The sequence below is a fragment of the Nannizzia gypsea genome, genomic scaffold, assembly GCF_000150975.2.
Source record: "Nannizzia gypsea CBS 118893 supercont1.3 genomic scaffold, whole genome shotgun sequence".
NCBI lineage: Eukaryota > Fungi > Ascomycota > Eurotiomycetes > Onygenales > Arthrodermataceae > Nannizzia > Nannizzia gypsea.
Genome location: NW_003345199.1, coordinates 40,524 through 59,378, shown reverse-complemented (window position 1 = coordinate 59,378; position 18,855 = coordinate 40,524). Strand labels below are relative to the sequence as shown.

Here is an 18,855-nt window from a genome sequence, read left to right as displayed (position 1 = left end):
AAACGAACACCGAAAGGGTTATTATATAGTAGGTTTATCAGTCACTCCCATGTCAGGATAAAGCGTAGTATAAGGTTGGCAGTCTCTGTGGTCATATATAAATCCAAAACTTTCACGAACAATGCAATTAATCGAACATCTTCGTCATTGCCTTATGAGCTAACTCGACACCCAAGCTGAGAAACCCCAAAAAATTAGCAAATTCCGCGATTTAATAACGCCGAGTACGGGAATATGGGGTTTCTTACAAAGTTGCTGCATTGGCAGGGACTGCTCTTGCAAGAGCAGGACCAAATCCAGGGAAGAAAGCCTTATAGCCACCGCTTGCATAGATACTTCTGATAGTACCGCCGATAGTCGGTTTTCCGGGAGCACTCTGTAGCCGCGATTTGATCGTATCAATGGGGAAAACGGGTATCCACATAGCGACTCCAGCAGCTCCTCCCGCAGTAAGGATAGCAGGCAGAGACAGCTCACCCGTGACATTGCCATCTGCATCCTTAGGGGTTAAGCTTCGCTTAACATATTCATACATAGCAAAATATGCAGCGGATCCGGGGCCGTCACGAGCGAGCGTCATAGCACTTCCACGGAAGACGCTACGGACTCCACCCTCTTTATATAACTGTCGAACAACATCAAGTCCACCACTATACTTCGGCTTTTGACCAGCAGGAGGTGGGTGTTGTCCTTGGATCTGAAGCAGCACCTTGACCCGCTCAAACGGTGCTGTAATTAAGGTCATAGGAATTGCAGAGAAAAAACCGGCGGCAGATATCTGTGCGATGGAGAACTGAGGAGTGTTGTTGCGAACAGGGACATCAGAAAAGCTGCGGACAAGGGTCTTCCCCAAATCATAGCCCTGTTATACGCCGTTAGAACCTCGGGGTGAGATGAAATACGTCGAAGGGTGCATACCCAAAAGCTAACAGCAACTTCAGAAAAGGTCAGGTGTTAGCTGCAAGCAAAAATGGTATGTGTGAGGTGACATGTGAAGGAGGGCCGAAGATACGCACACATTGGGGTAACTCCAACTAAAGGAGCAGAGACACCGGCGTATAATCCCTAGACAGTAGACAAAATCAGTAGCCAGAACAAGGCTGAAACGTACAAACAAGCAAAAATGGCACTTACCCTTGCTACACCCTCCCGGGCAATGGTCTTCTTAACCACATCTATGGCACCAGTGTAGACGCCTCGCTCCGCGGTCTGTAGACGCACTTTCACCAGGTCAAATGGATGGCCAACCACGACGGCACAGACACCACCAACACCTCCAGCTACAAATGAGCGAAGCTGCGCAAGTGTAGTGTTGGCCGTGGCCGGAGCGACGTCTGCTTCATTTGGTGCTGGAACGGGCGCAGCGGGGACTTTGGACGCCATGATCAAAGGTATAACGTCGTAACTAGGCTTTCCACAGTATATTGAAAAAACAGACACAGCGATATAAACAGAAAGGAAAAGGCAACTAGCAAGTTAAGGAGACGAACATTTACAAAGGAGATCAAATAAGAATAATTATCATGTGGAAGACAAGATGATGTTCTTCTTATGCTTCTGCCGCCTTATCAGCATTCTGAAGCGCGAGCCGGGAACTCGGACCTCGGCTCAGTGAAGGATAACTAATATACCTTTTGCCAAAATCACGTGTATAGGATTGGTTTAGGTATATAACTAAGGAAACTCTATGTGATGAAACCCGAACCATGAGAGTAATTGTCACGAATATAGGCGAGATGTTGAGTTATTGTTTGGCATTGCCGATCAATATAAAATATACCATCACCTGGAAAGAGTATCTCGATCTTGTCCGCCGCTTTGTTCCACTTATAAAACTGCACAGCTTTCCCTATAGCAATTGCACCGAATGTCCTCCTTTAAACCCCTCTGGCAACTGGGCGAAGATAGTCGCTAAGCTGATTCTCGGTGTCATTCCTAAGCTTGCCCTGGCCTTCAAAATCAGGAGCTTTACATTCAACAGCCATGAAATTAAAAAGAGCAACGCTGTGGGTAAAGCGGAATATCAAACGATAGAGATTCTAGCACGGTAAGCTATGGTGTATGTTAGCGAGATTACACTTTCAGGGAGGCTCAAGTTTGATAAGCACCAGATATACAGAAGGACGTACCTGCATATACTCTTGCTACCAGCCAACAGCATTGATTCTCGATACAATCGCCAGCGGTCGTAGGTGTTTAGGTACTGTATCCCCAAAAAGCTTCTTATGAAGAGTCTTAGCAAACCGAGAACCTTCAAGGTTAAACTGACGAAATAGGGCAAATTCATCAAAGATACGTGGGTAAATTCCTGACATGCCCCAATCAATAATAATAACCGGGTTACCACGGAGGATATTAAACTGCGAAAGATCACAGTGGCAAATACACCGCTCTGAGGGTAAGTTAACCCTATCAGGCCATCCCTCTTCCTTTAGCTTCTTATTAATCCAGTTTTGGAGATCCTCAATAGATTGAAAAGTCCGACCAGCACCGTAATCTGAGAAAAACCAGTCATGAGGTATCTGCCCTGCTAATGGTCCAATTGTTGCCTGTGGTGGTAATGGAAGCTCCTAGAGATGGCGAATAGCAGTAGTAATATTCTCAAGGACTATATTATCCTCTTTTGATGTAAGAACCTCACCATATATTCGCTCCATAACGATATATGTTATTGGTAGAGCGTTTTTGCGTTGCTCGGTAAAGTAGTCATAAACTTTTGGCGTATACATGATGCTATGATCTGTATTTTCATGTATAAATTGTTGTAATATTGCTTCAGCTTCTGTCACACATATACCATACTTAATCCAGATATCGCTATTATATGGGATGCCGTTTGCCTTAGGACCCCTGAGTGCACATGCCGCGATGACATCAGGACGCGATGGTACGGAAGGCTGCTCCATGATACCGGAGAGAGATCAAGTCACAGAAAGGGTTGTGAGGTGTATCGAATGTGTAGTAGCCAAGCAGACAAGATGTATGAAGAAAGATTTAATATTGGCAAATTCGAAGAAAAAAAGAGGGAACGTGAGTTGAAGCGGGTTTGTTTTCTGTCGAAGGCTAGGCGAACATCACGTGGCATGAGCTTGATGTTCCTGTGCCTTCCAAACTTAGAACGGGTACTCGACAGACAAAGCCAATAGTTAAGCCATACATCTAGGAACTACTAATAGATATATTAGGTAGTCGTTATAGTTACTGGTTACTAAGGTATGGTGGTTGACTAAGTGTAGGTATTCGATAAAAATGTCAAATACATTCGGTGTGCGGATTGCATATGTGATAAATTAATGCTCCTTTGCTTCGACAGTAATTATATAAAAGAAAGTAGAGAGCCCCGAGGCGCCATGCTATTGATAGATAAAAAACTATATATAAACCCGCAGAGCTATTGTTTAAGAAACAGGTTCATACTGTATTCTAGATTCACTTTTGTGTCTACGTATATGAGACACCCAGATAATGACATTATCAATTGCAATCACTAAATTTTTGTTAGTAAGGGTTGGTCAAAAAAGCAGAAAAGGAGCATAGGTGGCTGGGGAAGTACGTACCTCCAAGATAAGTGAGAGTAACAGTTGGAGTAACCCAGGCACTATCAATATATCTCCCAAGAGTTGACTCTTCCACAACGTCATTGTCAAAGTTGGACATTACGGCCAACAATGATAGGAACACGCCAATAGTGGTAGTCGTGATAATACTCAGCATCTCGGCACGACTCTTATGGGACTTAGAGAACCAGTGTAGAAGAGCAAGGATAACAAGCGTGAGCCCAGCTGCAATGAAGAAGAAGCGGAAGATAATGGTGGCAGCGCCATATATCTGGGTGAGTTCGTGAATAGCCGCTTTGCCTCCTTCCTTTCCGGCCTTTCCTACTTTCCCTTCTGTTTCTTCCTGAACTTCAATACCGAAAGTATGCATAATCCAGATAAGGGTTTCTGCCAGAAACTCTGCCACGAGCTCGCGAACTTCCTGCGAGGTTATAGAGAACTCCTTGATGGCCAACAGCTGTTTGTAAACGGAGGTGAAGTCTGGCCGTCCATCAGTTGATTTTAGTTGACTGGAGATATCGGTAATAATCTCCTGGAGCCCTTGAACTAAGTCAGCGGGAGTTTCAACTCTATCAACCTTGCTCAGAGGCCCAAGGAGAGCATTCTCGTAGAGCCGCTTGGCCACATCGTACAGTACGAACGAACGACTTCCTTCACTAGTGACCAGGATAGCGACATGCAGGGGGTAATGGAAAAGTGCCCAGATCTGCTGGCGGATAGATCCAAAGCGTTTCACGTTGATTTGGTCAAAGTATAGCATATAGACAAAGTATATGATAAGGACATGGCAGATGACCAGGGAAACAGATGTCCCCGATATGGTGGACGTGCCGAGCGCAATGCTTTTGATCTACTACCAGTGTTAGTTATTATTTTAGTAAGCACAGTTAGTACCGATTGCTGAGCCTTACAGCTTTGGTCATTCCAACGATACCCTCCCCAAGGACAATCAACGTAAGACACCCGAATCTCTCGACAATCGGCGTTCCTTTAAAGGATAAGACCTTCCAAAAGCTGGATATGGCAATCATGAAGGTGGCCTCGCAGGCAATAACAACATACCAGGCAATGTGTGCCCTTGGTGTTTGGATGTGGTATGCGCTCAGGCCTAGGCCGAGGAATACCAATGCTGAGGCAAAGAGGGTAGCAATCACCAAGACTTTAGCAGTAAATGTCTGTTTGTGGCCTCTGAGGTACCAAGCCACTGTCATGTATTGGCCGACTAGGATAAATCGAGATACCGTGAGAAGATAGCACATGCTAGCGAACCGTCCACGGTGTTCCAGGATATTAGTGACGCTGAAGTTGACGGATAGAACTGCAAGTCCTGTCATGATACCTAGGTGGAGAGCCTTGAAGGTTCGGGAAACAATAGAGTCGGTGTAGAATCTGATGTCAAACAAGGCAGCTTGTAACCAGCAAAACCATAGGATGGTAATGAACGCAATATATGATTTGACACCTGCCGTGATGTTAGAATCATTAACCGAAACAAAAAGCAGGGTGAAACCGTACTTGCAGAAGTGTTGATTTCGTGAGTAGCATGGAAGATAGCGAGTGTTGCTACGAAGAAGAGATCGTAAAATAGCTCCATTGTGGTCGCTTCATGGTTCTTTTTAAGGACGGGACCATCGTTGGCAGTTGGGTGCTGCTCTTCGGCACGAGGTGCATTAGGATGAGTGTCATCATGGGAACCATGGTGTCTTTTCTCCTGAAGGTCTTCCTCTGAGGCAATCGGATCGGCTATAAAAGGGAGAGGCTTCCTCCAGTTTGAGTCAGTGTAGTTACGGCGAAATATATTCTTGAGCTGCATTGTGATGAATATCAAGCGCTCTCTGGGCGTCTTCTCGTGGCTTGGCAGGGTTGGCAAAGAAGCTTGACCAGAGTCCAAGACGGAGGCATGAGAGGCAGGTATAAATACTTGCGAGCCAACAAATAACAAAAGTGTCAGGGAAAAAAGAAAGGTAAAGGGGGCGTGAATGTTGGCTGTGTCGAGAAGCGATAGCTTCTGAGGCTGACGTTGGTGGCCGTCAAGGTTTTTGGCCGCCCGTGTGGAAAGATGCGACCAATCATACTGGCTGCAAACTGGAGACAAGCAACAACAAGCAATCGGGGGAAAGGGTCCAGACACCAATTAGTGGGCCTCCGCAGGCTGAAGGATGGAGGATCTGGTATGAGATGGCTTTGTCTGTTTGGAGGACAGCGAGTCACCGCAGTGGGATAGATGTTCACTATAAATAGCGTGTATACCTACTGGGTAACTTCCACATCCAAGCAAGTACTCCATAACTAGCCAATGGCTCTTTGTCACGTTCAAATAAAGCATAGCTCTGGTTTAATGAGTCTGGTGTCTTTCTTGTCAGCTAAAGGTTCTCTCCTCGTAGGGAAACGGGCTCTTGGGCAAAGTTGATGATCAGCCCTTTAGCTAAGCCTTATATGGTAAGGAATGCGAAGGATACGGAGAAGAGGATCAGGCCCTGAAAACAAAGTACAAACCAATTATGAAACAAAACGCACCATCAGCTCGCAGAGTTCGCGATGCTAGCTATTGGTTAATGTAAGTACTCTGTAGTGTGCTGAGTGCTGCTTGGAGGAGTAGTTTTCTGCCCAAAATAATGAGTTTTAGTTATTGCCCAAGGAGCATCAAAGTAACATCGGGTCACTAGTTATGATTTGGGGTAAAGAAGATGATGCTGCGCGATGCCGATGGCCGACGAGTGAAACTGCTTTGCGACCATAACTGCGGTCTGCGGGTTACAATGTCTTCAGCCTTGCTTCTCTTGAAGGAGGACGACCCTGTCAAGCCATCGCAAAGCTTATGACCTGACAAGCGGGAGCGCTGAACGGCTACTCCGTAGAGCTGTGGCTTATCTCATATCCTCTCCAGGTTGTCCGCAAGCTATGAACAGAGTACGGAGTAGCTAGTTGATCATTATTGCTTGTGGGGTGCGCCACATGGTTGCACAGTGCAAAAAGTTGCTCATCACAGAGGATTCGTAATGCTGCGGAGATACTTGAAGCCACACTGGCGCGGAGTAAAAACACATATGTAGCAGCATTCGCCCTCTCAGCACAGATGCAGCCCCACGATAGTCCGTACAACCTGTAGCAAAGGTAGGGTGGCTTGGCTGTACGGAGTATCACAGGAATCCAGTTGATAGTTGGTGGTTGAGAAAAGAGTGTACGGAGTTACATTCGTCCTCCATTTTATCGCTAAAAGTCAGGCCATCTTTGTGTTATTATAGCCAAGCTCGACAAAAAGCGAAGCGACTGACTAATTCATTACCTTATCATCATAGAGATCGTCTATTGGCTGACATGGTTGATTCATTACATAATTAGTTCAGAAGCCATAGTCATGTGATTATTATGGAACAACTATGGACCGATTTTACACGTGACTCATCCGCGGATTTGACATCTCAACTTTTCTCTCCTCATGCTAAACCAACAACGACAGGAGACAAGAGCAAGAAAAACAAAGCAGAAACCTCTGATTTTTGCTTTTTCTTTGCTGATCTACATATACGAGCGGACGAGGCGTCAGAGGGGATCTCCGGTGGTGCAGCCTAGCACAGGAAGACGAACAGAATGGTAAACGGCTGATGGAAGAACAAAGTGTGGCTTCGACTTCCACCCCTTTTCCCTCGTACCGCGCTCTGTACCGGCGAGTCCTCAAGGTCATTTCCAGAACACATCATGGCTTCATGATTCCGTCCCATGCCAGGCGCGGCTTGGTTTCCTCAGCCGCTCATCTGGGCCCAGAGCCAAACATCTCCCCGGATCAATGGAAACATGGACCCCTACCCAATCACGCTTTACCTTGCTGTCTGCCCCCAGCATTTTAAACATTTTAATCTGGACAACAAAGTTAGCCTCTCTGTCACAGTTGAGCAGCTCATTTCACAAAGCGCATTCCTTGGTTCGGGCGTACATGCTATGGCCTCCAGCATTACATTGTACGGAGTATGGAGTAATGCGTGGCTTTTAGTTAGTGCTCCGTCCACCAAGCTCGAGGGCCTGCTTTCGAAATTGGAGCATTCAGATTTATCTATAACCAAGAATTTGTTCTTGTGTCGATAATGGCTGCGTTGTAACATGGATAGGTTTTCTTACCGAAGGGGTGTAGGGGTCATATGCATGTCTGCAACAATTCCTTCCCTCAAGACATGGTGGTGGCAGGGATACAGATTGCCCAGCATGGGAGTTACATTGCGCGGAATCAAAATCAGCCTTCGCAGTTGTTTCTCGATTGGAAGACGTAACGGCTTCCTGGTTGATTGCTTCGCCTAGCCTGTGTGTATCACTCCCTCTCTGAAGCTCTCACGAGGACTCTAGATAACCAACCACGTTTGTGAATTACGCGATTGCATATCTCTGTTCATCAAAAGATAACTAGCCCAAGGATTGTCTCTCTGGGCCGGCCGTGTAACCCGTCCAAGGGGCGAGGTCAATGCAGCTGGAAGATCTCCGCGCATTTATCGGTCCCCATACGGAAAAATATAAATGTCCTGGCTTCAGCCTCATCGACAGGCAAAGACGTTCTCTTGTCACTTTACGCGTCCATTTCCCCCTCTCATTATAGTCTCTCACTCTTAAAAGGCCTGCTATCGTGGTTATTTCCAAACATACCCCCGTCGACAATCGTGGCAGGGAATATACAGTCGCCCCTTATATATTATCTGGGCACATCCAGAACTAACGATATAGAATATTATAACTATACACATTGCATCCTCACACGTATAAAGGCTCATCATCACTGTACTGCTCGGGTACTCACATTTCCTGAGCACCATGCATGGGTGACGCATCCATCATGGAGAACTCTGCGTCAAGCATTAAAGATTCCAACACGACCATAGTCCAAGGGCCCATAACTCCGCGGGACTCCCATCCAGAATGTGGTCTACTTCTAGCAGAGCCGGTATACACAGAGGAAGTATTTGAGACTCGAGGGAACAGCCTATGGTCAGTCATCGGAATTGATATCCTTGGACAGCTATACCGGTTCATTAAATCTATCAGGGCTCTCATACTAACTCAGCAAATAGGAGGGTATTACCAGAGGTTCAAATTAATGTGAGATCAATGATACGAGCTTTTCTATATTCGACCGACAGTGTGGCTAACTATTGACAGATGATCGCTTTCTCTGGGTATGCTATCCCTTGAACTCTTAAATACGCCGCACCCGCTGACCTTTGCCGAACACATATCAGCACCATTGGAAATGGTGAGAGAATCTTTAGAAATTAAATTTGGGATCCTATTCCTAACTTGGATGCTTTAGGACTATTCCTGGGCAGTGGTATGATTCTAGCTCTTGCTGGGCCAGGCGGTGCTGTTGTTGCATACTTGCTTATGGGGACGGTGGTCGGCGCTGTAATATCGTGCCTGGGAGAAATGACCGCCTTGATGCCAGTCAATGCACCGGTAATGGAATTCCCACGGAGGTTTCTCGATCGTGGGGTGGGCTTTGCTGTTGGCTGGACATATTGGTATGTTTCACAAATTCATACGTTCAACAAATGTATCTGGTGAATCGTTTCTGACATCGTATCTAGGTTCGCCTATGCGGTTGTAGCTACCCACAATATGGTGGGTGCTGCAGAAACAGCCCAATATCGCTATATGGACGCAAAGACAAATGTCACTTGGGAAGTAGGGGAGAGGGTCGATACTGCAGTGTGGATCACCGTTTTCATCGTTCTTATCGCATTGATAAATCTATTTCCCGTTAAGGTGAACAGCCAATACCATGAACAAAAGGGGCTTCAACTGGCTGACACATAGTTCGAATCAATTAGTATTTTGGTATGCTCGAGTACGTTGTTGGGAGCGTCAAAATGATATTCATCATCCTTCTCATTGTAATGATGGTTATTCTCAGTGCAATGAGTCGTACGTTAAACCTTCCCCCTCTTCTACACTACTGGTTATTTGCGGTCCCGTACTCCAACTAATACTAACGGTCAAACAGCAAGGAAGTCTGCGTACTATCAGAAGCCACTCGGAACAAAGTGTAGGTTCATTCCAGTTGCTCTATTCTGCATATAATGCATGAGGGCTAACGACGGCGAATTGGAAGATTGGGACTCCCCGTACTCGTTCTTCAACCCAGAATACCATGTAAAAAACAAAGATGGCTCCGTCCGAGTCATAGATGGAGGTTTGGGGAGGTTTCTGGGAGTTTGGTGTGTACCCTAATCCGTACTAAGCTATCTGTTCCAGTTTGCTAACTATACTATGTACTGTCTGCTTTTGTTCCAGGAATGCATCCGTAAACGTCATATACTCATATGTGGCTGTGGATATATTTGCGGCGACGGCAGCAGAAAGTAAATCCCTGGCTGACTCGGAGTGCATGAAGATGGCCGCCAGAAAGATAACACTCCGAATTATCGTTTTATACGTACTAGCAATGCTGACATGCTCCTTTCTCGTCCCCTACGACCATCCGTTCCTCAATGGAAAAGTGGGCTCACTAGCAACCGAGTCGCCATTTGTGATTGCAGTCGTTGAAGCAGGTCTTCCAGCCGCAGGAGAGTTTTTCAACGGGATGTACCTGTTTTCCTCTTTCACCTGCGCTGTAAACTCTGTATATGTTGCGTCACGGGTGTTGCATACTTTAGCTCTCAGAGATCAAACGGGGCCTGAGTTCATAACCAAGCGGCTGCAGCAATGTCATGCTGGAGTACCAACGAGAGCTGTACTGGCGACAGTAGCCATACTGGCTTTGGGGTACCTGGGACCCGGCACTGGTCCAGGCGACGTACGTGTGCCTTCATATATTCTCTCTATACTCACAAACCTCTACTCCTACGCCCAGATGGATGCTGCAAGAATGTACTCTGACTAACGTTATGGCATGTAGCGGCTACGTGAGCTTTCATCTAACTGCACGGTCTCATTTCTCATTGTATATGGGATTATATGCGCGACATACCTCCGCTTCTACCAAACGTAAGCGTTAAATCCCTTTCCTTGATTTTAGACCTGACAAAAGATCGACTTATTTACACAATGCAGTCTCCAGGAGGCCAATTCACTTGGTAACACCGCCGAGTCACAAAATGGCGTATATGATCGCCAAAATCCACGATATCCATATAAATCGCATGGACAGTGGTTGAAGGCCTGCTATGGGACGGTGTCATGTTTTATACTGCTCCTTTTCAACGGGATACCAGCGTTCCTCAAGGACCCGTTTGACGTCCGGGCTTTTATTGTTTCATATATTAGTGTAAGTTGAAGCGCCCAGCACGTACTCCGTACTAACGCATGTATAGTGAGACTGTGTACATGCAGATCAAAAGCTGATACTACAGGGGTTTGTGACAAATAGCTGCCGGTCTTCATCCTGCTCCTTGTTGGCTACAAGATACGGAGACACGGGCTTCACTTCTCATGCTGGGGTGCCGAGTGCTCGAATGACCTGCAAAACTGCGTCCAAACAACGAGTGGAAGCCACAGGAAGGGAAGACTGATATTTCCCGACCACGGGCCGACTCGAAGAAACTGGGAGACCTTCTTTGCATGGGTTTGGGCATGGACGAAGTGAACTCTGGATGCCTAGTTATTTTTGGGGAACTGATTCCTGGGAGTTTTGGGGGCCTTTTTGTTTGTTTGCAGCGGTTAACAGGTTATCACTACAATTATACTTACAGTGTATAATCCCCTCCTAGAACTATATAACAAGCTAGTTAATACTTTCAATTCTCATTGGGCTTCCAACATCGTCTGGTTGGCTGACAGGGCATGAAATCCATGCTCGCGCAAGGGGTATATTGGTGTGTCTCATCTGTCGCCCTCTGCATCCATCGTGAGCGAGGCTGAGTATTCACGTGACGCGCTGCTGCCTGGAACTCCCCAACCTTGGACGCGGACGAAGCCGACGAACACGGACAAAACCAGCAACTTCAACCACTTCATCGCTTCTATATAACTGTATACCTTTCCTGTCTCTCACTCATTTCTCTTCTTTCATTCATTTACTTAATTGTGTCTCTCTTGTGTGTATTAGTTTAAAAGGATACGATATTTTGTTTTGTAGCTGTTCACCAACAACTTCCCGCCCGAGGTTGTCATGATGTCTTCCTCGCACCTCATCGGTGCAGTCGTCCGCAGAGGCCTGGAGACTGCTCCCCATCATCTGGCAAAGCGAGTAGATGTCGGCCGTATGGTCTTCACTTGGGAATTTGCTGCTTTTGCCGTAGTCACTGTACTCTGCGTCGCCGGTATTATCGCGGTAAGCGCCCAAGACTGCTTTTATTCCAGCGCATGCTAACGCAGCAGTTGTTAGATCCAATATACCTACGGTCTAGTTGTGACCACGCTGACCATCGTCGAGGATCCTAACCCCGAGACAGCTGCACCTCTGCCCAGCTACAGCGATGCGGTGGAAGACGCCACTATCGATAAGAAGCAGCAGCAGCAGACCTTCGGCCAGACTGAGATTGAGGCGCTTCCCACGAGCTATAAGCCCATCACTAGCGGGCTCCGTTCAACAATCAAGCATCTTCGTTCTCGTGCTGGCCCCCGGGCTGGATTACGCGGTTTTTCTTACTTTTCGGCCCTGAGTCTTGTCCGCGGTATACTGACTGGCCTGGTGGGTTTCATGGGAGGCCTTGCTCCAGTGGTTGCGGATGTTGCTGTTTCGACCATGATTCTCGCCTGGATCCACGCTGTTATCTCTGCACCCAGCTCCAAGACCTGGTACCAACGCTTCCCGCCAATCCGTAACAACTGGATCAAGATGGCACCGGCCGTTTTCCTGTCGACAGCAGCCTCTTACCTGAGCTTCCACATTCCGGTTGCCATTGGAGTGGCACTCGGTGGCTTCCGTTATGATGGGCACAACATGTATTCTCTGACTGAGCCCCGTCCCATCTACCTTCTGCATGCCGGGGGTGCTGTGATCCTGTCACTGGTTCTGAGCCTGGCCCTTGAAATTCCTGCCTTCGTGATCATGGTTCGGGTTGCAGCCTCTCTGTTGCCTGCCGACGATGAGACCATCGTCCCCTTCGACCGAACCTTTAACGGCAAAGTGACCTCCATGAACGCTGATGGAGCTGGCTATGTCGGTATTCTTGATGCCTGGAAGACCTTCAGCTGGGCCTCCTACCGCCGTCTGATCATGGCTCTAGTCAAGGTTACCGGTCTGATCGTAGCCGCATGTCTGGTTTATGGTATCGTTGTTGGCATTGCTTTCGCCATTTTCGCGTCTGATGGGTCCAAGGCCTTCCTCGCTTCCATGGGCTATGCAGTCTGATGTTATGATGTCCGAGAATGCTAAGATAACCCAGCGATAAGCCAGGTTGGCTCGACCACTCCCACAGCGACAAAAAAAACCCTTTTTTCTCTTTTTTGGTGGATGTAAACAGCTAGTTATTATATATCTTTTATATTCCTCTTGTATTACCCACGTATCACATTTGTACTACCTCATCCCGCTCGTTTTATGGCGCTACTAGCACAAATGTACCGACCGTTCCTAATAAGAAGATCGTCGTTTAAGCCATGGCCAAGCGGTGCCAACTGCTGCACGGAGTACCCAGTAACTAACCTAGGTAACTACTTCAGCAGTGTTGAAAAGTAGGCTTGTACGGAGTAGTTGCATACATACCTAGGTATGCACCTGGTCACCGTGTCGATGGCGCTCTGTGGCTTCCCACCAACCACCAGCACCAACCAAAATAAACTAGCTAGCAGGCAGGTAGTCAACTAGTTATCCGCTTCCCCCACACCACAGCATCGACTTGCAAAACCCCCACCTATGCCTGTTCCCTCGTAAGAGATCAGATCAGTTTGTTCCTGCTCTCCAGGCCAACCGGAGATCTACGCCAGACTACGGAGTACGGGTCTACATACAGTCTACAGAGTATACAGTGTACTCGTCTCTCTCGGCAAGAATCAAGCGAGGAAAAGGAAACCAAAGTCCTCTCGGCCACAGCGCGCCAGAGTGCCAGAAACACCAAGTTCCCGCCCTCCACTCGAGCACATTAGACGCAGTGCCCTTTTTTTTTTTTAATAGGAAAACAGCCTGGCAATAATCCCTGAGGAAGGATATCGGCTCAAAAAAGAACAAAAGAAGCAGAGCGAGGATGGCGGCGTCGGCGGCAGGAGGCTTGCTGAGCCGCCAGCTCAAGCAGATGCAGACGGACAAGGACATTCCGGGGATCAGCTGCGGATTGGCGGACGATAATAACGTGTTTGAGTGGGAGGTGATGCTCATGATATCGGACGACTGCAAGTTCTACGGAGGTAACATACTACTCCGTACACCCTAGACTTACTAGCAAGTTAACTGGCTAGGTAGTTAGCTGACCTGAGATACTGACTGCGAGACAACAACAGGAGGCTTCTTTCGCGCAAAGCTCACGTTCCCGCCCGAATACCCTCTTCTCCCGCCGAAGATGAAGTTCGAGACGCCCATGTTCCATCCCAACAGTGAGACAACCTTGCTTTAGACAGGCTAGGACTTTTGGTCTAGATAGTCTTGTTTTTTCCTTTCCTTTCTTGCGGTTGGTGGTGATATTTGACTAACCGTGAGTTATGCGATAGTATATCCTAACGGCGAGGTATGCATATCGATTCTGCATCCGCCAGAGGAAGACAAGTACGGGTACGAGTCAGCGGCCGAGCGGTGGTCACCCGTGCAGACGCCAGAGACGATACTGCTAAGCGTGATTAGCATGCTGTCGAGTCCAAACGACGAGTCACCGGCGAACGTGGAGGCGGCCAGGCTGTGGCGGGAAGACCCAAAGGAGTTCAAGAAGCGCGTCAGGCAGTGTGTGCGTGAGAGCCTGGGGGAGGATTAATCGGTCCATACCAAAACAATTGTGCAGGAGTTGTTTGTTATTTCATATCGTTACATTATATTATTATTTGTCGATGGCTGTTGTGATGGAGTATTCCTGATACGGGCAAACTTGAAAGTATCACCACGTGGCCATTTGAATTAGGTAGAGAGAGAAGGAGAGTAAAAGACTATACGAACAGGAATTGTAGCAAGAGTGAGAACCAAGAGACATGACTCTGAACTGTTGTTGGCATTAATATTATTATCATGAGCTTTTCGCAGCGTTTATTACATATATGTGAGGGGGTTAATACAACATTACACTGCTTTGTAGGATATCCGTGCTTTAGTTACCTCATCCATCAACTCATAACTAGACAAAGGAGATAGTAAGAAAAAAAGGAGACATCACACTCATCACCAGGGGAGGTCCATCAGGACGATATTTACAAGGCGAGGAGGGCGACGAGACCGATGGCACCGGCAACACCGAGGCCAGTAGCTCTGGCAGGGGCAACACCCTGGGAGGGAGTTGGGGATGGGCCGTTGCCGGTGGTCTCACCGCCGTTGCCACCCTCAGTTGGGGATGGGCTCTGGGTCTCACCGCCGTTACCGCCCTCGGTGGTGGATGGAGCGCCAGTCTCGGTGGGAGAGCCGGACTCGGTGCCGGAGCCAGATGGGGAGCCGGTCTGAGTAGCAGAGCCGGACTCGGAGCCAGAGCCAGAGACCTGGGTGTAGAGAGTGGTGGCAGGGCGGGTGGTGGTGATGGTCTCGGATCCAGAGGTGATCACGGTTGGGCCAGCGGGGATGGTGGTGTAAGGAGTAGATTGTTCACCAGTCTATTTATTCTCGTCAGCACACATTGCCATCAATGGAATACAGCTGATTGATAGAACAGGGCACGAGTAGACAGGAGGGTTGGAACTTACAGCAGTTGGTGTCTGAGAGCCAGAGCCGCTGGTGGAGGGAGCGTTGGTCTCGGTAGCAGAGCCAGAGCCGGAAGTGGCGGTTCCAGAGCCAGAGGTAGCAGTTCCAGAGGGAGCTCCAGTGGCTAGAGAGAAGACGATGTCAGTATATCATATCAATTGATGCATAGAATAAGAAAAAGGGATCAATGTGGATGGGGGGGGGGGGGGGGGGGGGTTTATAAAAACGTACAGCTGCCGTTACCACCACCAATGGTCTTGCAGGCGTCGAGGCCCTGCTGGACGACGGCGCCGACGTTCTCACCGGGGCAGGCCTCGGTGGTACAGTCCTGCAGGCCATTCTTGAAGTCAGGGTGGTTGCAGAGGCAGTTGGCATCGCCGGGGCTGCATCCGAGCTCAGGGCCCTTCTGGAGCATGCTCTGAAGGCAGGCTTGCTGTTCAACGGGTATCAAATGTTAGCCATTGATCCTTTACATATGATAGGCGCGCGCTTTTGTGTCTCCTGGTGATTTCAATAGTACGTACAGAGCACTGGGGGAGGTCTGCCAGGGTGGCGGCGAGGCCCATGGAGGCGCCAAGGACGACGGAGAGAGCAAGAGCGGCCTTCATGTTGACTGAGGTATATAGATTTGAGGTACTTTGTGGGAGTGAAGTACAGCTGTGAACAAGCAAGTCGACTCTTTTGAAGAGGAATTGAGTATGGAGGGATATCAATTGAACTTGTCTGGAGAAGAAGAGGAAGAAAAGAGAGAGAGAAAGGACGAGACGAAGGTGGGAGAGGAAGAGCTAGATAAAGGGTGCGCGGAAATAGGGGAAGAGAGGGTCGAACAGCAGCACAGCAAAAAAGCAGGCAAGCCAGCCAACCAGCCGCTCAGGACCAGGGTCGCAAAGAGGCAAAATAATAATAAAAGAAGGGAAGGAAAAAGCAAAAAGTAATAAAAGGACGAGGAAAGAAAAGAAAAAACCGGGAGGCAAAAGGGAAGTAAAGAGAAGACGAGGAAGAAGTTAAGACGGATCCCATGGAACAAAGTGAAGTCGTCGAGCATCGAGAGATCGCGCAGGGGACTTGCCATCGTGGACCGGGGGACAAGCTAAGCTAGGTAACAAGGAAGAGAGAGAGAGAGTTAGCTGACTGTAAGTTAAGGAGTCTGTTTAGCTTGTTTAGCTGTTTGATTGGACTTTGCAAAAAAAAGGGGCAAGAAAAAGCAAGGAAGAAGACAGAAGAAGCGCAGACAGTGATGTTAACATGACGATGACGATGGTGTTGTTGATAAGTAGGATAACTAATAATAATAAAAAAAAAGGAAGAAAAACGAGCAATCAAATAAGAGAGAGTGTGAGTGAGCAAAGGCCAGCGCATCCTCGCAGCGGCCCTTTTTTTTTTCTTATTCTTCTTTCTTCATCGACTTTCAACTTGTTTACTAGTGAAAGAAAGTGGCCTGTGAGATGTCCAGCCGCTGGTTGTGTTGCCAACCGTCCTACCGTCTGCTCCATCGTTACTCCATCACACAGCAAGCTGCAGGTAGCAAAGCAGTAGATGCAGCGAAGTTGCAGCGTATACGGGGTACAGGTGAGAGTCTACTCCTCATTCCTATTCCTCCCCTACTTCTACTCCTACTCCTATTTCCTACTTCTCTCCTACTTTCTCTTCCCTAAACTAAAGGTCAAGCGAGTCAAAGAGTCAGGAGTCAAGCAGTTAGTTAGGCTTTTCTTGCTGCGGGGTACAAACTTCCACCTTTTTCTTTTCCCTGGAAATAACCCTGACTAGGCCAGAAGGAGACTAGAAGGAGACTAGCCCTTAGGCTTCTTCCCCTTTCGGGATTAGCGATCGACGTCAAATCAAGATCTCTTCGGAAGACGCTAGCCGCTTGGGGAAGCTGATCGATCTCCGGCTCGTACTTCTTGGGCTTAAAAGACGGGAGGAGGAGGGAGAGTTAAGAAGGAGAAGCAGAAGAAGCGGAGGCAGAAGATGAGGGAGGGCGGAAGATAAGCCGACGGGAAGGGAAGATGCAGAGACAGCCATAGTTAAAAGGGATGGATAGCGCAGGAGAAGAATAAAGAAGAGCTGCGAGATGGAGCCAGCAGAGAAAAGTATAAAAAAAAGGGAAGAAAGGAAGTTGACCCTGCAATAATAATAACACTTTGAACTGTTGGTGGAGTTGGGTGGCGTTAAGTGACTGGCACTGCCTCTTGTTATCACTACGGAGGATACGGAGTATATACTTGGCTGTTATTATTATGTCATCGTCATTTTTCGGAGGTAGAGCAAAGCAAGGCTCCGCTCAGGCATGCCCTCAGTGCTCTCCTGTGGATTTCTCTACTTTGTTCTTTTTTTCGCGGTGTTTGTTTGTTTGCTGCTGGCGAGTGATGATGGGCATATCAGCATGCATGGACATGGGCTCACTCTTACAGCGTACTAAACTAGCCAGCCAGGACCAGGGCCAGGCAGCGGTGGCTGAGGGTTGGGCGATGAAGTCATCCCGACACCCAAGGAAGCAACCTAGGCAGCCATTCTTCTTCCTTTTTTTTTTTTTTGTTTTGCTTTCCTTGCCCACTCACCCACCAGCCACTTTTCTCAGTACCCGCCTCATTTGCCATTCTTTCCCTCGCTTCTTCTTCGGCCATGCTACGGAGTACTTGTATACCTGAAACGGCCGTTGCTGGGGACGATGGGGGAAGGGAACTGAGAGGGTCGAGGAGATCTCTGTCGGTGAAGCTCTCGGCTGACGGCAGTTGTTGTCCAGCGTGTCAGCGGTAGGGCTTGTCGGTTTTCCGTCCTCACTACCTGTCGGCTGTCGGCTGTCAGGCCGGACAAACCTCCCAGCATGCATCTCACCGTCACCGTCATCGCCGTCATCGCCCTCGTCACCCAGGTAACCGCTGAGTTATCGGAATTCTTTGTACTCCGTATACATATATGTGTCGGAAAAAGCAAGCTGGGTACGAAAGACAGCAAGAGTGCCACCGCCATGCATGAATACTCCCTCCAGTACTCCATACAGAACAGAGAAAGAACATATCCCGCCTCTCTTAGTCCTCAATTCCAGCCTGGTCTGGTCCGTCCGACAGGTTCGGATCGTGCTCGACCCCTTCTGGCCGATCGGTTAAAGCTCACTTGCACACCTGGCGTGCATATATCTATACATATATACGGGAGTACAAGCGCACACGCTGCAAGCTAGTTACCAGAGCTGGTTAGAAGCTCTTTCTTTTGACAGCCCATCAAAAAGAAGAAAAGGTGAGTGTCGAGCCACATTTTTTACGGAGTGCATATGTACGTACGGATAATAATAAAATACCATTTTATGGGCCTCTTCTCGTTCTGTCGGTCAGCGACGGTTGCGCGGGTCGAGTTTGCCACTGTCAATCGTATATGTCGGAGCACGGGAATACTCATTTCCTCGGGGAGCAGCTTCAGCTTGAGTTAGTCCATTCAACTGGCCAGCCGTCTTCTCTTCTCTTCTCTTCGGCTCTTTCAACTTGGCTTCTCTGGCTGGACAGGTTAAACAGAGAAACTTGATTTCGAGTTGCTTGGTCGATGGACTGCTTAGGTAACCAAATATATTAG

At 48.1% G+C, this 18,855-nt stretch overlaps 7 protein-coding genes across 7 annotated transcripts; 3 read left to right on the top strand and 4 right to left on the bottom strand.

Moving 5' to 3' along the window:
* Positions 1–127: 127 nt before the first annotated feature.
* MGYG_03454 (mitochondrial carnitine carrier) lies at positions 128–1,383 on the bottom strand (the record flags this gene model as incomplete). Its single annotated transcript, XM_003173234.1, has 5 exons — positions 128–176; positions 249–862; positions 919–935; positions 1,017–1,065; positions 1,135–1,383. 5 exons carry the CDS (start codon positions 1,381–1,383, stop codon positions 128–130), a joined length of 978 nt encoding a protein of 325 aa, XP_003173282.1.
* Positions 1,384–2,144: 761 nt separating this feature from the next.
* Positions 2,145–2,906, bottom strand: MGYG_03453 (hypothetical protein; the record flags this gene model as incomplete). The annotated part of the gene is made up of 2 exons (XM_003173233.1): positions 2,145–2,570; positions 2,637–2,906. 2 exons carry the CDS (start codon positions 2,904–2,906, stop codon positions 2,145–2,147), a joined length of 696 nt encoding a protein of 231 aa, XP_003173281.1.
* A 492-nt stretch (positions 2,907–3,398) lies between these two features.
* MGYG_03452 (hypothetical protein) lies at positions 3,399–5,370 on the bottom strand (the record flags this gene model as incomplete). The annotated part of the gene is made up of 4 exons (XM_003173232.1): positions 3,399–3,487; positions 3,558–4,407; positions 4,469–5,019; positions 5,073–5,370. 4 exons carry the CDS (start codon positions 5,368–5,370, stop codon positions 3,399–3,401), a joined length of 1,788 nt encoding a protein of 595 aa, XP_003173280.1.
* A 3,006-nt stretch (positions 5,371–8,376) lies between these two features.
* On the top strand, positions 8,377–11,047 carry MGYG_03451 (proline-specific permease; the record flags this gene model as incomplete). The annotated part of the gene is made up of 11 exons (XM_003173231.1): positions 8,377–8,528; positions 8,780–8,793; positions 8,851–9,058; positions 9,125–9,302; positions 9,368–9,461; positions 9,541–9,582; positions 9,649–9,754; positions 9,831–10,332; positions 10,435–10,523; positions 10,590–10,803; positions 10,889–11,047. 11 exons carry the CDS (start codon positions 8,377–8,379, stop codon positions 11,045–11,047), a joined length of 1,758 nt encoding a protein of 585 aa, XP_003173279.1.
* Positions 11,048–11,646: 599 nt separating this feature from the next.
* MGYG_03450 (hypothetical protein) lies at positions 11,647–12,831 on the top strand (the record flags this gene model as incomplete). The annotated part of the gene is made up of 2 exons (XM_003173230.1): positions 11,647–11,808; positions 11,863–12,831. 2 exons carry the CDS (start codon positions 11,647–11,649, stop codon positions 12,829–12,831), a joined length of 1,131 nt encoding a protein of 376 aa, XP_003173278.1.
* Positions 12,832–13,663: 832 nt separating this feature from the next.
* On the top strand, positions 13,664–14,380 carry MGYG_03449 (ubiquitin-conjugating enzyme E2 15; the record flags this gene model as incomplete). The annotated part of the gene is made up of 3 exons (XM_003173229.1): positions 13,664–13,823; positions 13,917–14,009; positions 14,124–14,380. 3 exons carry the CDS (start codon positions 13,664–13,666, stop codon positions 14,378–14,380), a joined length of 510 nt encoding a protein of 169 aa, XP_003173277.1.
* A 427-nt stretch (positions 14,381–14,807) lies between these two features.
* MGYG_03448 (hypothetical protein) lies at positions 14,808–15,896 on the bottom strand (the record flags this gene model as incomplete). Its single annotated transcript, XM_003173228.1, has 4 exons — positions 14,808–15,200; positions 15,291–15,412; positions 15,520–15,721; positions 15,813–15,896. The coding sequence occupies 4 exons, from the start codon at positions 15,894–15,896 to the stop codon at positions 14,808–14,810; spliced, it is 801 nt and encodes a 266-aa protein (XP_003173276.1).
* Positions 15,897–18,855: the final 2,959 nt, after the last annotated feature.